This window comes from Harpegnathos saltator, unplaced genomic scaffold (genome assembly GCF_003227715.2).
Source record: "Harpegnathos saltator strain DR-91 unplaced genomic scaffold, Hsal_v8.6 scaffold93, whole genome shotgun sequence".
Classification (NCBI taxonomy): domain Eukaryota; kingdom Metazoa; phylum Arthropoda; class Insecta; order Hymenoptera; family Formicidae; genus Harpegnathos; species Harpegnathos saltator.
The window spans coordinates 1,887,939-1,908,279 of NW_020230721.1; the positions used below are offsets into that span (position 1 = coordinate 1,887,939).

Here is a 20,341-nt window from a genome sequence, read left to right on the forward strand (position 1 = left end):
TCGGGAGCTCCTTCGCTTCGACGCGAGGAAAAAAAACAGGACGATATAGGACTACGCGGCGTGCCGGTCGTAATGCCGAAACGTCTGGAGGTTGCCAGAAGGTTAAAAACGCGACTGGAAGCCCTGCGTGTACGCGCAGTGACCGCTTTAATCCCCGTCTCTCACGGCGAGCGCGATATCGCCCGGGCCACTCGGGGGGTGGAGGGGGGAGGGGGGGGGGACTGTCGTGTGTACTTGCGATGCGTGCGAGTCGTTACTTTCAGGCTTATTTCGTGTCTCCGGGGCTTAATCGTGGCGAGCCGGGGTGACGTGACCCACCGCGACTAATCCGAGCGGCACCCTCCGAGTCGCATGGCATAAATTGAAAGTGAAATTCGTAGCCGCATTCCGCGAAAGTCCTTATCTCGCTCGGCGAATTAGCCCGGGGCGGAGGAGGGAGGGCGGAGAGGGGAGAAGGAGGCGCCTTTTCAGCGGGAACTGGCGACTCGCGAGTCGCCGCATCGCCATCCGTCCACCGCGCGCTCATTCATCATCGGGGAATTGGGTCTCCTTAGATCTCGCGGAACTTCGGAACGGACATGTTTGTGGGCACAATTAATTTCACCGCGCGACACACGCCGCTTGCTTTCGCGGGACGTGCCGCGCACGTACACACGTATAGGCGGCGAGTGTGTTTGTGCGTCGGGACGGATGAAAACATGCGGCACGGGAAAAAGGTCAATGCCGAGTCCGAATGCAAATTCAACGCTGACGTTGCACGCTGACGATGTCACAGCGCAATGATTAATGGACGAAAGCAAGAAAATTGCGGCGGATCTCGCGCGGAGTCCCCAAGAAGGATCGATGCGCTTTCGATCGCTAGGTGAAGCGAGCGGCTGACGTCGTCGGGCCTCTTCGGGACGCGGAGCGTTGCTCCTTCGTTCATCGTTCCGGGGTGCCTTTTGTTGTCGCACGACAATCCAAGGTTAATCGCCGGCGATACACGCTAATACGATCTCCGTCTCGTCGTCTCCCATGCCGGTTATCATCTCGTTCGCGTGTCTTCCATCGTTTGCATTCAACTCTCTCTCTCTCTCTCTCTCTCTCTCTCTGTCTCTCTCTCTCTCTCTCTCTCTTTCGCGGCTGCTTTTACCTTCCAGCTCTTTCATGTTAGTCTACGGACGTGGCGCGCTGTATGGCTCCGAAAGTTCGGAGCTTTACTCGCAAAAGCTGCCGAAAGTTCTCATAACGTTTGGTCTCATAATGTAGAATCCTCCAGCGAAGCGAGCCAGGATCACGCGAGTCAGTGCGACAGCCCAGCCTCCTTGATATCGTAATGATTTCCTCGATCTCGCAATCTCGACGTTCCATAACGCAGTTTCTCATTCTTCAATTTGCCGAGCGGGGAGCTAACTCAATTCGACGAATCCGCTTTCTCCGGAGGCGACGCAACACCGACGGAGTCTGAACTCCGCTGTCTGAAATCCAGCTGTGAACCGCTCTTTCTTTCTTTCTTCCTTTTGGATCACGCGAGACTAGAAATATGAAATACGATACTGGTCTCGCGTCGAGCAAAGCGAAATATTTGTCATTCTCACTTCCGCAATGTCCTCCGTCTTCCGCATCTTCCTGTCTTTCATCTTCCAATGCGTTTCAGCTGAATCCTGAATCCAAAACTCGCGACGCATCGTTGCTGACCTCTGAAATTGGACGATTTAGACTCTAGACGATCCCGCGCGCGCGCGCGCGCACACCTCTGGCTGTTCACCAGTAGAGTACTCGCACCTGTAAAACCTGTCGTTAGTAATTATTGCCGGTATTTGATTGCTGTAATCTCGCTGTCGTCGGCACGTAATCTCTGTACGGCACGTAGAGCGCGCGGAAATAAATCGTAATTGAAGGTTTCCATCATTGTGCACGCACCGTAGGATTATACCAAAGTAAGCACAGCTGTAAAGGCATATCGTATTTCGGTCATGAATTATTCACGGCGCATCAATGTCCCGGCCATTCCGATGACTCGCGGCTGCTACTTTGAGCGAGTCCGCGAGTCTCGCTATGAGCCGCTCGACGGAGCGCTCGTTCAACGACGAACGCGAGGAGGGCATAATAGATTACAAGGGCGGTAAACAACGCGAGCGCGCACAACGGTAATCAACGGTTCGCGAAGGCGCAGCGCGTTCATTTACCGTTCAGTGTCTTGCAATAACGAACAAGCGAGCAAGCTTCTCGTGAAGTGCCGTAATTGCAATTACCGTTCGCAGACTTCGTGAGTGAAATTTCGATGTACAGTCACGGCACAACACAGTATATATATACGACACGAATTCCATTCAAAATTAAACAGCGAGGGAGGGGGTGGGTATGGGGTGAAGGGGAGAGCCAAATACTTCGGGTCGCTTCGCCGCTCGTGCGAAACGCACGCGTGTCCTTCGATGCTCCTCTCGTCGCTTGGACCACGCGCGCAGCACCGCAATGGGCGATGCGTCTCCTCCTCGTAGCGCTTACCGGGGTAGTCTTGGTCGCCACATTGTCCGACACGCTGCGACACTCATTCACCACGTAGAGAGCAGCGGCGCATCCACGTCAATCGCTTCGTTCATGCGCGCGCCCAGCCGCGCTTCCTTCAGCAACAGTCGTTTGCTCACATGTTTACGCAACAGGTTTACGGGGAACCATATTGTCCGAGGGGACGGGTTGTGACGTATGCCGTAGGGCTGTCATACGAGAGAAATCTGTATGGATTCGCAGGAAACCGCAAACAATATGGCCGAGCCTGCTTCGGGCCACGGAGAGACGGTAAGCAACAAGCTTGACGAGCGTAGAATAGAAGAGCGCTGTCTGTCGCCCTTCTGTTTTTCTTTCTCCCATTCGCCTTTCTTTTCGATGATTCCGCGCGACGTCCACACACCGTGCAACGTCTATAAATCATCCGCGAGTCCTCCGGGAAAACGCGTAACGCCGCGCCACGTCGTCGCTGAGGGCCTCGCGCGCGCGAGGTGAAGCGCGCGTCGGAAGAAGTGGGATGATGATACCGCGAGTGATTCGTGGCTCGATCCCATAAGCGGGCCGAAAGTAAGACGGTGGCAGGCACGGTAGAAGCGGCACGACCAGACGTCACCGACCCGCATTATCGAAAGATCGATAAATTCAGGGTCACTATCGCGGATTTCGGCTGCCCCGCCGCGCCGGGGCTCCGCGTTTCCGCGTGGCGTCTCGTGGAAATCGCCGCGCCGCGAGCTTCGCCAACGGCGACGCAGGCCCCGGTGGGTCGCGCGTCCACCACGGCGACACCAGGATGTCACGAATGTTTCCTCCAACGTGAGCTCGTGAAGAGTGAGGCCGAAAGTCTGCCGACTAGCGGAAATATCCATTTTTCACGAGCTTGCTTCAGAGGAAGCAGACCGCCTCCCCCGCAGCGTCCTGTTCCGCGCGTCTCTATCGAACGCCAAATATGACTCCTCCTGATTCTCTGGGAAGCAAGAACGTAGCTGAAGCGACGTGCGAGAAAGCCGGCTGATCGGAAGGGCGTACTTAGCGCTCGCTACGCGTCCGGAACAGGTTCCCTGTAGGAAGCACGACTGCGGGCAATGCGACCCGCAAATCGGAATCGCGACGCGACGGAAAGATCGATGGGGTCAAGGTGAAGGTTAATATTGTCGATCGCAATTTGCCACGTTGCGCCCCGCGACGACCTGCGGCTTCGTGTGCGCTCCGCATGCCAATGTCGCTCGATATTAGGAATCGGATCCGCGACGTAATCGCCTTCGTCGTCGTCGTCGTCGTCGTCGTCGGGAGCGCTTTCGGCGGCGCGATATTGTGTGTCTGTGTGTGTGTGTGTGTGTGTGTGTATGTGTGTATGTGTATGTGACAACGAGAGCACACACGTCGAATTAAGGTATCATGACTCACGCGGCTAAACTGAGCCGATGGTAAATTTGCTCGGCTGCGAACGCAAGATAGGATCGTCAACGCGTCTCGCGTCTCATCATCAAAGTCGACCGATCTAAATTGCTCCGCGCAACATCGCCGGCCCGGTGGCCCTGCTACTATCTCCACCAGGTGGAAACTGTAGACGGTAATGGCCCCGGCGAGTCGCGAACTTCGTTGCGCTACGGGGATCGTCTCGACGGGATTCGTGACGGGATGCGCGGCCATCAGCTGTTCTCCGTGCTTGCAGCGTCGGCGATTGCCTGGCCCGCGGCGGAATGACACCGAAATTGGAAGCCAACCCCGTTGTTGTGCTTCGAACCGCGAGTTTACCACGCGAACATTTGACATTTGACGTGCTCGTGCTCGCGCGCGTACCAGAAGATCCGTCCTCGGCCAGGACGATCAAGCGAAAAGCATTCTCGAGATCACGGGCGAGTCCACGCGACGTAGAACGAACGTGCAAAAGATGCGGGGGGGGGGTTGCGAAAGTCGCTCGCCTCCCCCAACGTGCGATTTGCGAATCGCGTCGAAGCGTCCCCCCATCACCCTCGAGGTCGCCTTCTTGCGCGAGTATACGCAACATGAGCTGTTCTTCCGCAGGTGAAGCCAAACGCTCCTTCACCGCCGCAGGGCTTTCAGACGCGACCGCAGGGTCCCCCTCTGTCCCCTCGAAATTCGATAAATAATGGTCCCATAGGCGCGCCTCGACCAGGACCGCCGCTGCGCCGACTGGACAGTCGTTCTTCCCTGGGCCCGCCAGCTGCGGGTCAATTCGTACAGCTCCGGCCTTACGGTCCGCCGCGGCCGCCGGGAGGATCATTCCCTCCGAGATCGCCGCAGCCCGGCCAGCTGCCGCCGCAGAACCCGCTGCACCCTGCGAGTCAACGTTTCGCGTATTCCCCGGGGATCCGAGGCCCCCCGCCGCAGGCAGGCGGTCAGAGGCCGCCGTTCGTCGGCAACTATCAGCTGCAGCAACAGCAGCAGCAACCGCGGTTTCAGCGCCCGGACATCGCGGCCCAAAACGGACCGCCGCGGAGCACCGCGGAGGCCGCCCAGTACCGGCCCGGTAGCCAGGACGCCGCTTTCCCCAGGCATCTGCTGCGAAATGACTCCTTGCTGAACCTGCAGCGTCAGCACCTTTTGTCCAACGAGGAGATCAAGCAGCCGACGCGACCGCGTATAGTCATCGAGAGGATGGCGGACGTGAACGAGGGCAGCGGCGACGTCGCCAAGCTAGCCGAGGGCTACCCGCAGAAGAAGAAGCCGGAGGCGCGGGAGAACGGCGAGAACGACGACGACGACGACGACGACGTCGTGATGGACAGCGAGAAGTCGCCGCGGCACGACGCCAACGGTCTTCCCACCGAGGCGCTGCTCAACGGCTCCAAGTCGACGCCGTCGACGCCCAGGAAGCACGAAGACACCGCCGCCAGCCGGCCGGCCACCGCCGAAAGACAGGATGTGCCGTCCAGGCCGGTTTCGGCCACGAACGACGACAAGCCGAAGACGAACCTGGCCGATGACGATTCGGCGCCGGTCACTACCCAGCGCAGACCTTCCTCCGCGGCGGCGAGCGGCGACCAGGACGAAGGGAGGGAGGAGAAGCCGCCCAGCAGACCTCAGTCTAGCAAAGAAGCCGACGTCGTGAAGGAGTCCTCGGGAGAATCCACGAAGAGCGACACCGGCGCAACCTCGCCGCCCGTGGACGACTCGAAGGTGGACGGCAAGGCGTCTCCTCGTCCGCCGAGCAGCACGTCTATAGCCGAGGCGGCGGAGGAAGCGGAACAGCCGCCCGCAAGTCCATACAGCAACGAAGCGCTCGGGAACGCGGAGGCTAGTCTGAAGGCTCCCTCGAGGTTGTCGGACAATTCGCGGTCCAGCACTCCTTCGTACCTGGAGACGCCCCAGAACGCGGAGCAGACAGCGAGGACGCCGTCCTCCAGGAGTTCGGATAAGTCGCGCTCCAGCACTCCGGCCGGGCTGGCGGAGCCGGAATCGAGGACGCCGGTGAAGACTCCGGACAAGTCGCGCTCCAGCACTCCGGCCGGATTGGCGGAACCGACCGGCGCCGCGGAGCCGGAATCGAAGACGCCGATGAAGACTCCGGACAAGTCGCGTTCCAGCACTCCGGCCGGGCTGGCGGAGCCGGAATCGAGGACGCCGGTGAAGACTCCGGACAAGTCGCGCTCCAGCACTCCGGCCGGATTGACGGAACCGACCGGCGCCGCGGAGCCGGAATCGAGGACGCCGGTGAAGACTCCGGACAAGTCGCGCTCCAGCACTCCGGCCGGACCACTAGAGCCGCCTCAGAGCGCGGGGCGGGAGTCTAGGCCGCCGTCCAAGAGTCCGGATAAATCGCGCACGAGCACCCCGGCCGAGCAGACGCCTCCGCCGCGCGCGGAGAGGGAGTCGTCGGCGACCCCGGCGACTAAAACGCCGGACAGGTCGCGCTCCGCCACGCCGGTTGCCGGCTCTGGAACAGAGCCAAGCAACGAAGTCGAGAAGCCTCCGGAGAGCCTGCAGCGCGACAAGTCGCGAGATGAAGACACTCTGCAAGTGCTGAGGGACCCCAGCAGGCCGGCGTCATCCTTGGGCTCGTTGGAGAAAGACAGCAAGTCGCCGAGATCGCCCACGACCCCGGATAGTCAGGGCAAATTGTCAGTGCCGGGGTCGCTGACGACTCCGCCGAGGTCGCCCGAGGAGACCGTCAAGGGCTTCGATAATGGCCGCCAACGGTCCTTGTCGTCGAGGACGTCCGCCAGCGGCAGTCCCCGGTCGCCGAGCTCGCCCAAGTCGCCCGCCGGCAGCGTGAAGCAGCCCGACGGCGAGAAAAAGCGAACGTCCTTCGCCGAGGACACGACTGTCGTGAAGAAAGCGACGGAGAAGACGCCGTGCCCGACGACGGCTACGTCCCCGTCGAAGCCTACCACCCCCGCGGCTAAGATTCCAAGAACGGCCACACCGGCGAAGCTCGGCCACGAGAGAGCGGAGCTCAAGTCCTCGGAGAAAAAAGGTCCTCGCGCTCCGCGAATTAAGGCTGATTCTCGTTATGGCCGTCGAGCCCTTCGTCAATCCTTCCTCGAGACATTCTTCTTCTGGTTCTGCATTGCTCGCGGTGTCCGTCGCACCGTCGCGTCTTCAATCGGGATTCAGGCCTTATTTTTCGCCTAAACTGTTTAACATGTTTCAATCCTAGAGGATCAATGGAGATTTAATTTACGCATTTAGGAACGGAAGTCACTGTTGTAGGCTCTTAAGAGGACGAAGAGCTGTAGATTAAAGTAGAATCAAAGTAGGTCGACGTTGTTGGCGTTAAGTGGATTATTGAGGTCGAAAATAGGGTCGAAGTTTCGATTCGAGATATTAATCGTTTCAATCGAGAAACGTTCGAAGAATATTTCGACGGAGGGAATTGACGGGCTGCTGCTGACGGGAAGAGGATTGCTTGCATCAGCGCGACGATGAACGAAGCAAACGCGTGTTGCTGAAGAGAGACGGAATTTCTTGGAGCCGAATTTGGCTCGTGAGAAACGGAAATTCTCTTGGCTCCAAAACTTGCTTCGTTCACTGTCGCGTTAATCCAAGCGATCTTCTCTCTCCGAGTATCCGCCGACGGAGAATCAATCTTTAGGCGAAGAGCCTGTCGAACGCTGTCGATTTCTTCGCTTCGCGAACATTTGCTCAATTTTCTTGTGTAACATTTCCGACTGTTCGGAGGCACTATTTTGAATTTGCAGCCCGGCCAGCCGGAGTTCGTCGCGAGAATAAAATTCTTATGGACCAAATTCGGTCCCAGGAACCAGATATTGCGCTTCCACGCGCAACGTAAATTTTACAGCAAGAAAGTGCTCGCTCCTTCTGTCGATGCAGATTTCAAATTCACTCTCTAATCTTTCCAAGACAGACGCGGGCAACTTGCCGTAATTGGGACGCTTCGTTAATAAATCGGTTTGCAAAGTTGAGCCGTGTGTATGTATGTGTGCGTGTATGTGCGCGTGTATGCGTGTTAAAATTTTCATACTCGAGACTTTGCTTTCGGTACGACGCGTATCTGCGAATCTGAATCATTATAATTCATCAATAAATTCTGCTTCCACAGCGGTCCAAAACGGCAGCGCGAGCGAGTCGCAAGCTAATGCGGTGAGTAGCCAGCGTGTTACACATCCGTGTCCTCTCTCCACTCTCTTTCGTATGCATTAACCTCTTAGGCACGGCTGAATTTTGCGCGGGGCTGTTTTTCCGTACGGCAGAGTTCGACGCGAATTACGCGTAAACGAGTATATACAGCGCTGCAATGTGTGACGGACAATGCTGTTCTCTACGCGAGCACATCGGAATCTTCTGATTCGGACGAACTTAGTATTCTCAATTTTTTTACATTCTTCCTACCACGCATGTTTTTGTTTATGTCATTTTCGATTTCCGAGTCTGTTTCTGAATTGTAGCAAATTGCTCTTCGTTTTCTATTTTGAAGCGACATTTTGAGGTTAAAGATTCTAAAAGATTACAAGGATACGGATCGGCATGTTGAAAAGAGCAAATGGTATACCAGGTGTGTCGGTAATTCCTTTCCGGTTTTTTCGCTAAAGAAAACACGGTATTTATTTAAATGAAAAGCAACAATTCATACCTGACACCTGGCGTGTCAAAAACAAAGACTTGTATATTCTGTCTGTCTGTTATTGTTAACACTGTTATAAAACGTTGCGAAGGCAAAAAAAGTGTGAAACAAGACACATGAAAACGATCAGTTAATTCAAACGGTGAGCGCGAGTGAGTCACTAGAGTGAGCCACTATAGTGGCGCGTCGTAATATAAGATGACATCCGCGAAAGCCACTATAGTGGCGCATCGTGCCTAAGAGGTTAAGAACACGCTTTACCCGATTCGATGAACTGAAATCGCCCGAACGAAAACAGGTGCCGACTACAAACGGAGTCGCGGAGTCGCCAACTAAAAAGTCTCCCTCTAAGTCCAAAGATTCCGACAAGAGGTCGACCGCTGGATCGCCCACGAAATCACCTAGCAAATCCTCCAAGTCGCTACCACGAACACCCGAGACGCCTTTGTCGACTGCCCAGGAGAAAAAGAGTAAGTGCTTTTCGTTAATTCATAAATAATAAGGCTCGCGCATATCGTGTCGCTTCCCCGCCCGACTTCCCGCCTTTTTCGCGCGGCCATTTTCTACGTTGGAGGCGCAATAAAGTTCAATTCGACTCAAGGGTCGTACCGATCTCTTTGAATGACTCGCATCTTGAGCGAGCCAAATTTATAACGCAACCGAGAGTAAGCTGTTTGATCAATATCCCCGCGATATATTTCCAACTTCTTCTTCCGTTTCCGTACAAACACGACTTCGCGTCCTTCGCAAGCGTCTGGAGTGGAGCTCAGCGCGTCGCGAAAAAGAAGAACGAGAACGTCGAAGTAATCTCTCTTTGTAAAAATCACACGACGTCGACGTGGCGCTTGCTCAAACGAAATTTGTGTCTTCTGAACGTACAGAGGTGCCGATGAATAAAGTGCAAGTCGGCGCGGCGCCCTCGCCGAACCTGAAGACCGTACGGTCGAAGATCGGTTCTCTAGACAACGCGAGCTACAAACCGGGCGGCGGCAAGGTGAAGATAGAAAACAGGAAGCTGGACTTCAGCAAAGCGCAACCGAAGATCGCCGCGAAGAACGAGAAGTATACGCCCAGCGGCGGCGACAAAAAGGTTCATCTCTTTCGACTTCGCTGTTGATTTATTTTTCTTTTATCATTATATTGCGATATTGCGTTGTCGCGTTTCTCCTCGAGAGAGGAGCCGCCGCGCTCTTCTCCGTACGCGACGCGTTTGCCAAACATTAGCCAGGAGCTAACGAGACTCGCCACACCGTGCCATATTACAAGCGTCGTCTTCGAACTTCGGCCGTAGATCTCCCAGGTGAAGCTCCAATGGAACGCCAAGCCCAAAGTGGGCTCCTTGGAGAATGCCACTTACAAACCGGGCGGCGGCGACAAGAAGATCGAGACGGTGAAGCTCGATTTCAAGGACAAGGCGAAGCCAAAAGTCGGATCCAAAGAAAACGCGAAGCACGTGCCCGGCGGCGGCGCCGTCAAGGTGAGCGAAACCCGGCGAGAAGTCTACCGGTCTTATTACGTATCTGCAACTCGTAGATTGTCAAACCGAGCGACCAGTTGTTCGACAAACCTCCTATCTTGTCAGTCAGTTCTTTGCTCACACGTATCGCCGATTGACGGCGTCCCCAGCTGATCGATAGCTCTCTCCAGTTAACACGCGAAGAGTGTCTCTCTTTCTCTTTTCCTCAGTCTTTAATGATTTTGGCCTTTCTGCCGTTCGCGGCCGGATTCGATTTCCTGGTCTAGACGGGCGGATGGAGTCGTCGTTCCGTAGAATTTGTTTTTGAATGGGAATAATCGAGAGGCGAGTTGGCGGGTTGGCGTGGATGTTCCGACGCAAAAACGTCGAGGATTCGATAGAATCCATAGAAAAGTATACACTGTCTCTGAATAAGTCTGTTTCGAGTACTTTCATGAGTTCATCGAAAGCATCAGAATACATCTTGAATCCTAGCAAATTCGTTTAACGTTTTCATCAGGGATATTAGACGAAAACGAGAATGCTGAATTAAAACAAACGCTCGCTTTGCTTTCGATACAGTATGTCCTAATTTAAATGGATACACTGGATTATTTCTTAGAAAATTAAAGATACAAAAAGAATTGTTTAAACAAAAGTTGTTTGATTTGTAGGAGGATATAAGACAGCGATAGCATTTTGTTTACAGATGGCGCCACTTTCGAGATATTCACTGATCCTCAATTTTCTTAAATGGAAATCCCAACTTTTCATTACGTCATCTTTTTCTACCAATTAATTTGACAACTTTTGTCTGAAACATTTTTTTATTTGCCCAATATTTTTTTAGATATTTAAGGATAACTTGGTAACTTTTTCAACATTTAACTTACGACATCTCGCTATTTACCTCGAAAGAAAAAATGGTGTTAGACTTTTTTACTCTTTTTGACGTCAAGAACATATTGTATATGTATTGTAAGAATATATTGTGTATTATCTGCAAACAAAATGCTATCGCTCTCTTATGTCTCCCTTCAAATCAAACAACTTTTGTTTAAACAATTTTTTGTATCTTTAATTTTCTAAGAAATAATCAAGCGTATCTACTTAAATCACTCGCGCTCTGCCTACCGCGTAGGCAGAGCGCGAGTTTTATAATATTCTTGAAAAGAGGATAAATTTTTTTCTCAGTACATGACAATGAGAGTTTTCCCAAAGTTTGTAATTTTATTGTGAGGAAAAAACACTCTTTGCTGGAAGTACAAGTACAATTACTTAAAAAAGCGGACGCAAATGCTTCTCCCAGCAGCGGAATGATCCGCCTTGCCCTGTGCGCGCCTGCCGCCACCTAGACCGATCGTGAGGATTCGACCTTGATTAGCGAGATTAGCATGAAAGTGTTACTTTCTTCTGCATCATGCCCGAACTAATCCCGCAGGCGACCTAACGTATGCATTTACATGTATCCATTTGCGTATACATTTTAGTCGTTAGTACTTGTTTAATAATTACTCGGATAAGGGACAAACGATACACGCAACTCTCTCCTTCTTTATGTGTGTTTAACTCAAAGAACTATTACATATAATACGAGGGCAGCCTGAAAAGTTCTCGGCCTAACAATGAAAGAAAATTCTTTTTGCCGTGAAATATGTTTTACTTTTCAATATAATCTCCTGAAACTTCAATACATTTATTCCAACGTTTTTTTTCCCAATAATTCAATACCATCATTAAAGTGTGATTCCGGAAGGCTCTTTTCGCTCTGATGGTATAGTGGTGGATCCAAGTTTCATCAACAGTTATGAAACGACGCTTGAAATCCATTTTATTTCGCTTAAAACGATCCAAACACGCTTGAGAAATACGCATTCGAACGCGTTTTTGGTCAATTAGGTTAGCAAATGCGGCACCCGTCTCTGCACAAAGCTTTTTCAACTGGTGCTACTACTCGAATGACTTGACTAGATCGAATAAAATTTTACATGGGTTTATATCAGGGATGCCACTTTCCAATACGATTATAGTTTGACAGTTTCTAATGCCATGTGCGTGTCAGGTCGAGAACTTTCCAGACTGCCTACGTATATATGCATATACATATATATACATAAATTTTCATCTATTTACACAGATACTATCGCCTCGTAACTCGCAGCTGGCTGACTCGACGGCAGAAGCTTAACTGCGTTTAGCATTTATTTCATCGGTAGAACCCGTTACGAATGCAATATCCTCGCTTCGTTCTCCATTGTGTATCCGCAAAGTATCCGAAATAATTATACTTTCACAATTATGCGCTACTTCGAATTTTATTGAACGATTGCATGCGGAATGTGCTGGCGTAGTCGTACGATAGTGCGAACGGAGTTGTCACTTTTAAGTCGTAAGAATGGCGACGCGGGGGGCAGTGCTTTGAGCACACCGACGTGTCGCGGAGTGAAGTCGACGATTCCAGTTTCGGATCGCGCGACCTGGCATGGCTGATTTCACTTCGCAGTCGTCGAGACTCCGAGACGCGTCGATTACACGAATATGCGCATTAATTTCCCTCAAAGTCCGAAGGGCAAATATGTGTGACGCATTGCCGCATCACGGGAACGTCACGGGGGCCAATTGTGTGCAGCTAATTCGTTTACGCATGTGTCGTATCTCGTCATTATTAACAAGCCATTGTTATTTCTTGGTGTTCAGTCCGCGACTCCACCTAAGACACCGCAGGAAGCGAAGAACGACGTAAGTATATGCCCATATCAGCTAATGAAAACTTCAGACTCTCCAAGTCGAGCGTGATACATATACGTCGCTTCTCTCTTTCCTCTTCTTCTCCCTCACTTTTTCACTCTTTTTCTGCTCCGTCCGATCCGTCGTCCGGCCGTGACGTAGAGTCGTCCCGTCGTGCGGGACGAAATTAATTCCTCGAGTCTCCGCGGAGTCGAGATCGTGGGGGTGAAACACGCGAGAGCGCGGCGATCGCGCATATAACATGCAATAACCCTCCACTCTGGAAATCACTATTTACAATCGGATCGAATCCGCCCCGCCTCCACGATTTACGAGATTCGCGAGAAAAGGTGCTTATCGACACTTTGTAAATCGCTAAAGTTGTTCCATATCGCGCTCTATATCTGGACGTAAGTACGTAAAGTGTACATTGGACGAAATCAATTATCTCAGCATGGTTCTGCATGTCTCAAAATTTACATAGATTCTACTAGAGAGAGAGAGAGAGAGAGAGAGAGAGAGAGAGAGAGAGAGAGAGAGAGAGAGAGAGATCTACGCGAATCGAGGACTCTCTGTGTCGAGTCGAATTCAATCGCATCGAATCGACGAAATCCCTTCATCCGAATCGGACCGAATCGTTGAGATTTAATTTGCAATCAACAACGTCGTTGATAAAACAAGGCTCCTGTAGGAGTCAGTCGTCGGATATCATTGCGAGTCATTACAAGTTCCAGAGGGATAAGAATAAGAGATAAATCAACCGACCTCGGTTACTGTCTCGGCCAGGAATCGATCCTGAATCGAAGCTCCCCACTTGCCGAGTCTCAAGCGCGTTTAAATTTCCACAATTCGAGTAGAGTTCAAGTAGAGTTGGAATGCCAACGATAAAGATTCGATTCGATTCGATTCGAATAGCTCGCATGTCTCATCGGCATCGAGCGAATTGCGATACTACGCAGTATACTTGCGACCAATTTTGTAGCGCTGCCTATTCGCGGGAATGAAATTCGTGAGAAAGAAACGTGAGAGAGAGAGAGAGAGAGAGGGAGAGGGAGAGAGAGAGAGAGAGAAAAAAAGACCTGTCCTTTCAGCTCCTTCACCTCTATTCTCTTTCTCTGCTTGCTTCACCGACTGCGACTTCACTGACCGATGGCTGACACGAAGTATCGTTTCTCTTTCCAGATTCCGACGCAAAAGATGGATATCAAGGCCGAAAGCAAGATTGGCTCGTTGGATAACATGAAGCACAAGCCGGGCGGTGGCGACAAAAAGATCTTCAACGACAGAGACTATCTCCGACAGACGAGTTCCAACGTGGAGAGCTTGAACGGTAGCGGGTCCCAGGTATGTTCGCGATATGAAGAAGCCTTGATAATCAATCGCGTCGTTTCCCAATCGTGCACGGCAGAGGCTCCAGCGCGGTCTCCTCGCGATCTCATCGACGATGAAGAATCCCACAGAATCCGACGAGCCGGCCACACTTCTCGAGATTTGTCGCATTTAATATACGCACCGAGTGCTTAATCACGCGTTTGTGCATGAGTCTTGGAGATGCCACATGCAGCACGTAAACTAAACTTGGCTCGCACCTACAGATATGTTGTAGGAGGGGGGCGGGGTAGTGTCTAACAAGCAAGTACACGACTAGAAAAAGCCGTAGAGCATCGCGCTGAAAATTGCCTCGCTTCGGTGAAACGTCGAGATTTCTTCGCGAAAAATCCCCTCGACGAAATTGGCGGTCGAATTTGCCGAACTTTCCTGCCGAATGTTTCGCAACATTCTCACAGGACTAAGAAAGCACTCGAAGGGGGTGTTATAACGCAACAGAAAGAGAGAAAGGGAGATAACGTCGTTCGTTGAGCAGACTGATTCTCCGCATTGCCCGAATCCGAACTTCTCCGGGAACGCGCTTTCTCCAACGCCTCTTCTTCCACCTCGCAGATCACTTTCTATTCTGTTCTATCGAGTTTCTGCTGGTTCTTACCTTCGCAAAAAAACGCGTCTACCGCCGTGCGTAACTGAGATTAAGGGCCGCTTCCTTCGCCGTTGATTAAATTACGTGACCGCAGTATGAGCTCCCATCTCCCTTCGTCCCTTCTCGGATTTCGTCTCTGAGGAGACGGGGAGGAAGAGAGACGCAGAGGGGCGCGAACGGAAATTTGCGGAAGTGACCACTCTGGGTGGAAACTTCACGTGCGGCGAATTCATCGATGCGAAAGATTATTCCTCAAATAATAGATCCACTTTCGAAGTTTGTCCGCGCGTTGCGATGGCTTCCATTCAACGCACGCACTGAGAGAAAAGTATATGATATTTGGAACTATAATGATATAGTAACTAAATTATTGTCCGAAATATCATATTTATAGTAAGTATTACCATAATATCGGTAATAATTACGATATAGGCATAGTGTAACCAAACATATAATATTTTTACTGAGAATTATAGTAAGTTAAACGAAAATTATTGTATGAATACAAATATAAAATGGTAGGTAAAGTAACTCTTTTATATAGTCAATATTACCAGAATATTTGCTAAACGATGACAGATGTAACTATATGAATATTAAATCTCACTATATTTGTGAATGAGAAATTACCATATATGTGGTAAAAGTAACTAAACAATTATTTAAGACAATCATTGACTATATATTTGTGTTTATTCTACTATATTTTGCAAGTTCCACGAACTATAAAAATATGGTTGACGCCAAAATGAACTATAAAATATAGTGAGATTATAGTTAAATTCAACTATATTTTTCTATCAGTGCGAGAGTCCTCTTTCAGTACCGACGATAACATAATTTACATATTGTCGTGTATATTAGCACAAAAAGGATGATTAAAAAATTGGTCCGGTAAGAATAATTCATTTCCAACGTCCGAGGACTTTAGTCGACGTCGAAGGAACCAGGCCGCGATCAAGGAACAAACGCGATACCATCACGGACTGTGCGCATTAACCCTTTGTTGCACGTTTTCTTCTAATGAATATAATTTTGTGGAACTTGTTACTCGGGAGTTTTTAGGGTCGCTGAGTACAAATTCGGTGTGAAAAATACGACATTCAAAATGGCGTATCCAATATGGCAGACGAAATTCTCAAAATCAGCCAGATTCGCTTGAAATTTGTTATTTAAGGGTTTTCGAAGTTGCTAATTACAAATTCGTTATCGAAAGTTCGAAATGCCAGAGCTATGACGGATGTATACGACAAGGTTCGGTTGACATTAACATTTTCAAATTGAATTGTTTTACTTCTATGATTATGTTCGCCATATGAGACCCGTCATTTTGAATTTTTATTTTTCACACCGGATTCGCATTCAGAGACTTCAAAAACCCCCTAGTAACTAGTTTCAAGCGAATTCGGCTGATTTAAAAATTCCGTCCGCCATATTGGGTCCGCCATTTGGAATTTTGTATTTTTCACACCGGATTTGTATTCAGCGATCGCAAAAACCCCCAGATAATGACTTTGAAGGGTACGTTATTACTTAAAATTTCATGTAAACGAATTTATTCTCTAAAAACGACAATTTTGCTCACAGTATATGCTTATTAATAACAAATTACTTATTTGAAATGACTCTAGAAGCTGATGTATTAGTTAGAGAAACATTTTAGTAGTCCAACAATACCAGATATGCTAAAGAGATATGTGAAAAATTTAAATTATTGGAGAAACAAGCCTGGATGATAGATGGCACTCTGGGAGGACCACTATGCAGCAAAGGGTTAAACAGGGCAAAGCGCACAAACTGGCCCTTCCTCCGCTCGGGAGATCGCTCTGATCGAATCGTGAGAACAATGATTGATAACTGCATCGCGCGGTGGTGTGAGATGCTAGCTTGCCACACGCGGTCGCCTCCGCGAAAGGGATGAACGCGCGTTGAAAGAAGGACATTTATTTGTTGAATTTGCTCAGCTCGCGCAAGGGTTGATGCGCAGGCTTAATCCTGATACCGTGTCTTGTGCCCGCAGAGCCCCGTGCCTTCCGGCGCGATCACCGACGGCAAGAACGGCCTGCCAGCCTCGGACGAGAACCTGAACCAGGAATGCTAGGTCACGAAAAGTCGGCCGATAGACCCGCTTTACTATACCATTTGCATATGATTAATCACGTTTACCTATCACCCCCTCCCCGAACCCCAACCCCCGGAGGACAAACGAGCGCGATCGAAAGAGCCAGAGAGGGAGAGAGAGAGAGAGAGAGAGAGAGAAAGAACGATATATACCGTTGAGACACACGGCGCACGGAATTCTCCTCGAAAAAAAAAAAGAGAAAGAGTACCGGAAAAAGAGAGAGGGAAAGAGAGAGAGAGAGAGAGAGAGAGAGAGAGAGAGAGAGAGAGAGATGGGGAAAGAGAGAAAGAGAGGGGAAGCAAGGAGCGTCGCGATCGATAAACGTACCGCGAATGACGAGATTTGCGCGACGGGCGAGCTCTTAGCTGACGAACGCAGCAATACGTTTTTATCGCAACTGATTTGTCGTCGAGTCGAAAAATGCGAGAAGGGGAGAACTCCGAGAAACTCCACCCTGCGTTTACAGCGACCCCGTTTCCGTTGCCCTTCGAGAGAGAAACGAGCGCGCGATTATTACGTTCATCGTGAGCCGCACGCATAAAAGACACCCTCGAACGCACGTGACGATATCCAAATCACGCGACACCGTCGAGAGGAGTAACAAGAGGACTGAGAAAAATATTTCATTTTTTATCGATATACAACAGTAAAAAAAACAGAGAGAGAGAGAGAGAGAGAGAGAGAGAGAGAGAGAGAGGAACGCAGAAGAAGAAGGGTGAGGACAATGATTTGAGAGACGGCTTTCACGCGCGCATGAAAGTTCCTGATCTTTTTAAGCGATGACTTTCTTATCGGCAGCCGCGTTCCTCTGCGTCGTAGTTACTCCTTGCGATCATTCGAATCATTGCAATCGGCGTGCCCTCGCTCCGCGTGCACACTCGCATGTTGCCGACTTATCGATTTTTGATACGTATTTGTGCCATAATCCCGACGTCGTCGCGAGAGCCACGCTCGTCTACGCGACCCACACGCGCGTCCATTCAAGCGACTGCAAAACGCATCGCGCGTAGTGCGGCTTAATCGCTTAAGAGGTTCCAAGGATAACGAACGTGCTCGTCCCCGAGTCGCCGCGCTGTCGCGAACGACTGTTGCCTCGTAATTGCAATTTCGAGCCTTCTTTTGTCGTTCCGCGGAAGACGAACACACCTGCCGCGTTCATCGCTTCACTCACGGCGGTGAGTTTCACTCGACCAAGTATCGCTGACCGCGAGCACCCGGTTTCCTGGCGACGTCGACGCCATTCCACCGTTCGTTCAAGCGAGCGCACAGCTAGCGTTGTTAGTCCTTTCAATCACTCTCGCGTAGACGCATTCGCGACAAATTCTGACGAGGATACGCCACCACCACCACCACAATACACACCCGTGCGTCGTTGTAGCGTGTGAGAGAGAGAGAGAGAGAGAGAGAGAGAGAGAGAGAGAGAGAGAGAGAGAGAGAAAAAGCACGTCCTCTTCAGGGGAGAAGGAATAGACGTTAGAAGCGCTCGTATATTAATTTCCGTGCGAGGAGGTCTCGACACCCGACAGTCCCAAATGTCGTGCGGCACGTTGCGCATTTCGTCGGCGCGATTTCCGCGTCGTCGTCTCGACCGACCGTTCCGGGGGGTGGCGAGCGGAGCGCGAGCATAAACACCGAGGAGGACCGCACTCACGGTGGAACGACGGTGCGTTAGTTACCTGTTCGCGTATTCGTAGTCTTCGTTCGACGTGGTCCGTCCGATGCGATCGCGAGTGCGAGTCGGAGGTTCCGGAGGAGGAAAGCCGAGCGACTGCTCGGGGAACGAGAGCCGAGATCGACGTGGACGGTTTCAGGCAGCCGCCTCGGTTGCGCCAGCATCGATCATAGTCGCGGAGGGGAAGCTTGCTCTTGTGCTCTCTGTCTGCATTACGAATATAGAGAAAGAGAGAAAAAGAGAGAGAGAGAGAGGAGAGAGAGTCGCGAGAGTGAGTGTCGTCATCGACACGGCGATCACATCGGTGCGCAATGGGACAACGGGGAGTTTCGGAGACGAGACGAGAGAGAGAGAGAGAGAGAGATGCGCCAGAGGTGACCGCACTCGCGTTGACTTGAGATTGAGCTTAGGCACGACAAGGTGTAGGTACTTGCGAGGTATTCGTGTAAACGTGTTTCACTGTAGATACGTCGTAGACCGATCGCGCTGATAATCGCTCGTTGCCACGTGAAAACGCGCGGTAAAACGCGGCGAGAGTTCGTCGACGGGAAAGGAGGGATCGATAATGATGATGGTGATGATGATGATATGATGATGATGATGATGATGACGACGACAATGATGGTGATGATGAGGAAAGAGGAAGATGTTCGGATCGTGCGACCACGCCAAAAAGTAAAAAAAGAAAAAGAAGGAAGAGTCTCTCACTTACGTCACACTTACCTTAGGTACCTCGTGCAATTTACACGTCGCTAGAGAAAGATATGTAAACGACACATTATTTACACACTGTATTGCTTCCACAATGGATTATTAAGGATATACTTTTGATTCAACTTAACATTGCGATATCTCACGGAATACAGAATGATGAATAATTAACGTTAGACCCTCGTAATTGTCACACAAGTTACCACTTCGTACGAACGCAATAGTGTAACTACCATCCGGCGTATGTCCTCCCGAGGATCGCCGGACGGGCATTATAATAATATTTTTGTTTTTAAATTTACATTGGCTCCATTTTTTTATCTGCGAACACGCCCCAAGCGCATCCCCCTCCCCAGTTCCCTCGCCCCGAGGGAGAGACAATGGCGTCCTCTTTCCCCTCGTCACTGTGAAGACTCGCGATCGCTTCTTCACCCGAACTGTCATCCTTTTAAGAACAGTGTGCACATCCACGAGAGAAAAAGAAATACTAAGGAGTCGTCATTACGCGATCGGTAACATCCAGGAGCGAAATCTTACGACCCTTCAATTTAGCCCTTTGCCGCGAATAATTCGTAATTCCGCGCGCAACGAGGGAGATTCTCGCGAAAGATGGGCGAATTAAAGGGCGACTATTGATAAACAGAGATTACGTCCTTGCAAAATCGCGCGCAATCGGATCCTCTAATTGGACTGAAGATTCATTAGAGCGAATTTCCCGTCCCCTCTGCACATTCGGCCTAATGAATTCAGTCATAATAACCGCAGCTCGAGCCCGAAGATTGGGGATCCAGTTTTGCAAGAGTAAAAACCTGTCAGAGTGCCTTTAAATTCGACCGCTTCGTGCAAGACTTATATCACGCATACAACGAGACCCGACATCAACGTAGCCACAGTCCTGATACCAATCCCCGCTGCAGTTTGGCACGAACGGTACCGGCGAACACGAATCACCCGTCAGCCCTCCTCTTCCTTAACGATGTCTCTACTAGACGTAATTAGACAAAACTCGCCACCTTAAGGATAATACGCACCGCGTGTGCAACTCACTCTCACGTGCAATTCTCACGTCGGTCCCCAATAAAGCATCGCCACCATTCACCACCGCCTGCCGAGTCAAGGTCAGTCTCAGCACACGCTATGTAATT

At 50.7% G+C, this 20,341-nt stretch overlaps 1 protein-coding gene across 5 annotated transcripts; it reads left to right on the forward strand.

Moving 5' to 3' along the window:
• The first annotated feature begins 2,703 nt into the window (after window positions 1–2,703).
• On the forward strand, window positions 2,704–16,944 carry tau (microtubule-associated protein tau). Of its 5 annotated transcripts, XM_025307739.1 has the most exons (10): window positions 2,704–2,778; window positions 4,513–5,912; window positions 6,156–6,925; window positions 8,012–8,052; window positions 8,832–9,003; window positions 9,415–9,623; window positions 9,825–10,010; window positions 12,687–12,728; window positions 13,899–14,060; window positions 16,712–16,944. In XM_025307739.1, exons 1-10 carry the CDS (start codon window positions 2,719–2,721, stop codon window positions 16,790–16,792), a joined length of 3,123 nt encoding a protein of 1,040 aa, XP_025163524.1. In that variant the 5' UTR covers window positions 2,704–2,718; the 3' UTR covers window positions 16,793–16,944. The 5 variants fall into 5 exon arrangements, with proteins under 5 accessions (XP_025163524.1, XP_019696420.2, XP_025163520.1 ...); XM_019840861.2 differs by having other exon boundaries at window positions 4,513–6,925; XM_025307735.1 differs by lacking the exon at window positions 12,687–12,728 and having other exon boundaries at window positions 4,513–6,925.
• The last annotated feature ends 3,397 nt before the right edge of the window (window positions 16,945–20,341 follow it).

Coding starts and splice junctions, on each gene's coding strand:
- tau (XM_019840861.2), top strand. CDS start 2,719: ATGGATTCGCAGGAAACCGCAAACAATATGGCCGAGCCTGCTTCGGGC. Junction 9,624..9,824: donor CCAGCGGCGGCGACAAAAAG/GTTCATCTCTTT, acceptor CTTCGGCCGTAG/ATCTCCCAGGTGAAGCTCCA. Junction 12,729..13,898: donor CGCAGGAAGCGAAGAACGAC/GTAAGTATATGC, acceptor TTCTCTTTCCAG/ATTCCGACGCAAAAGATGGA.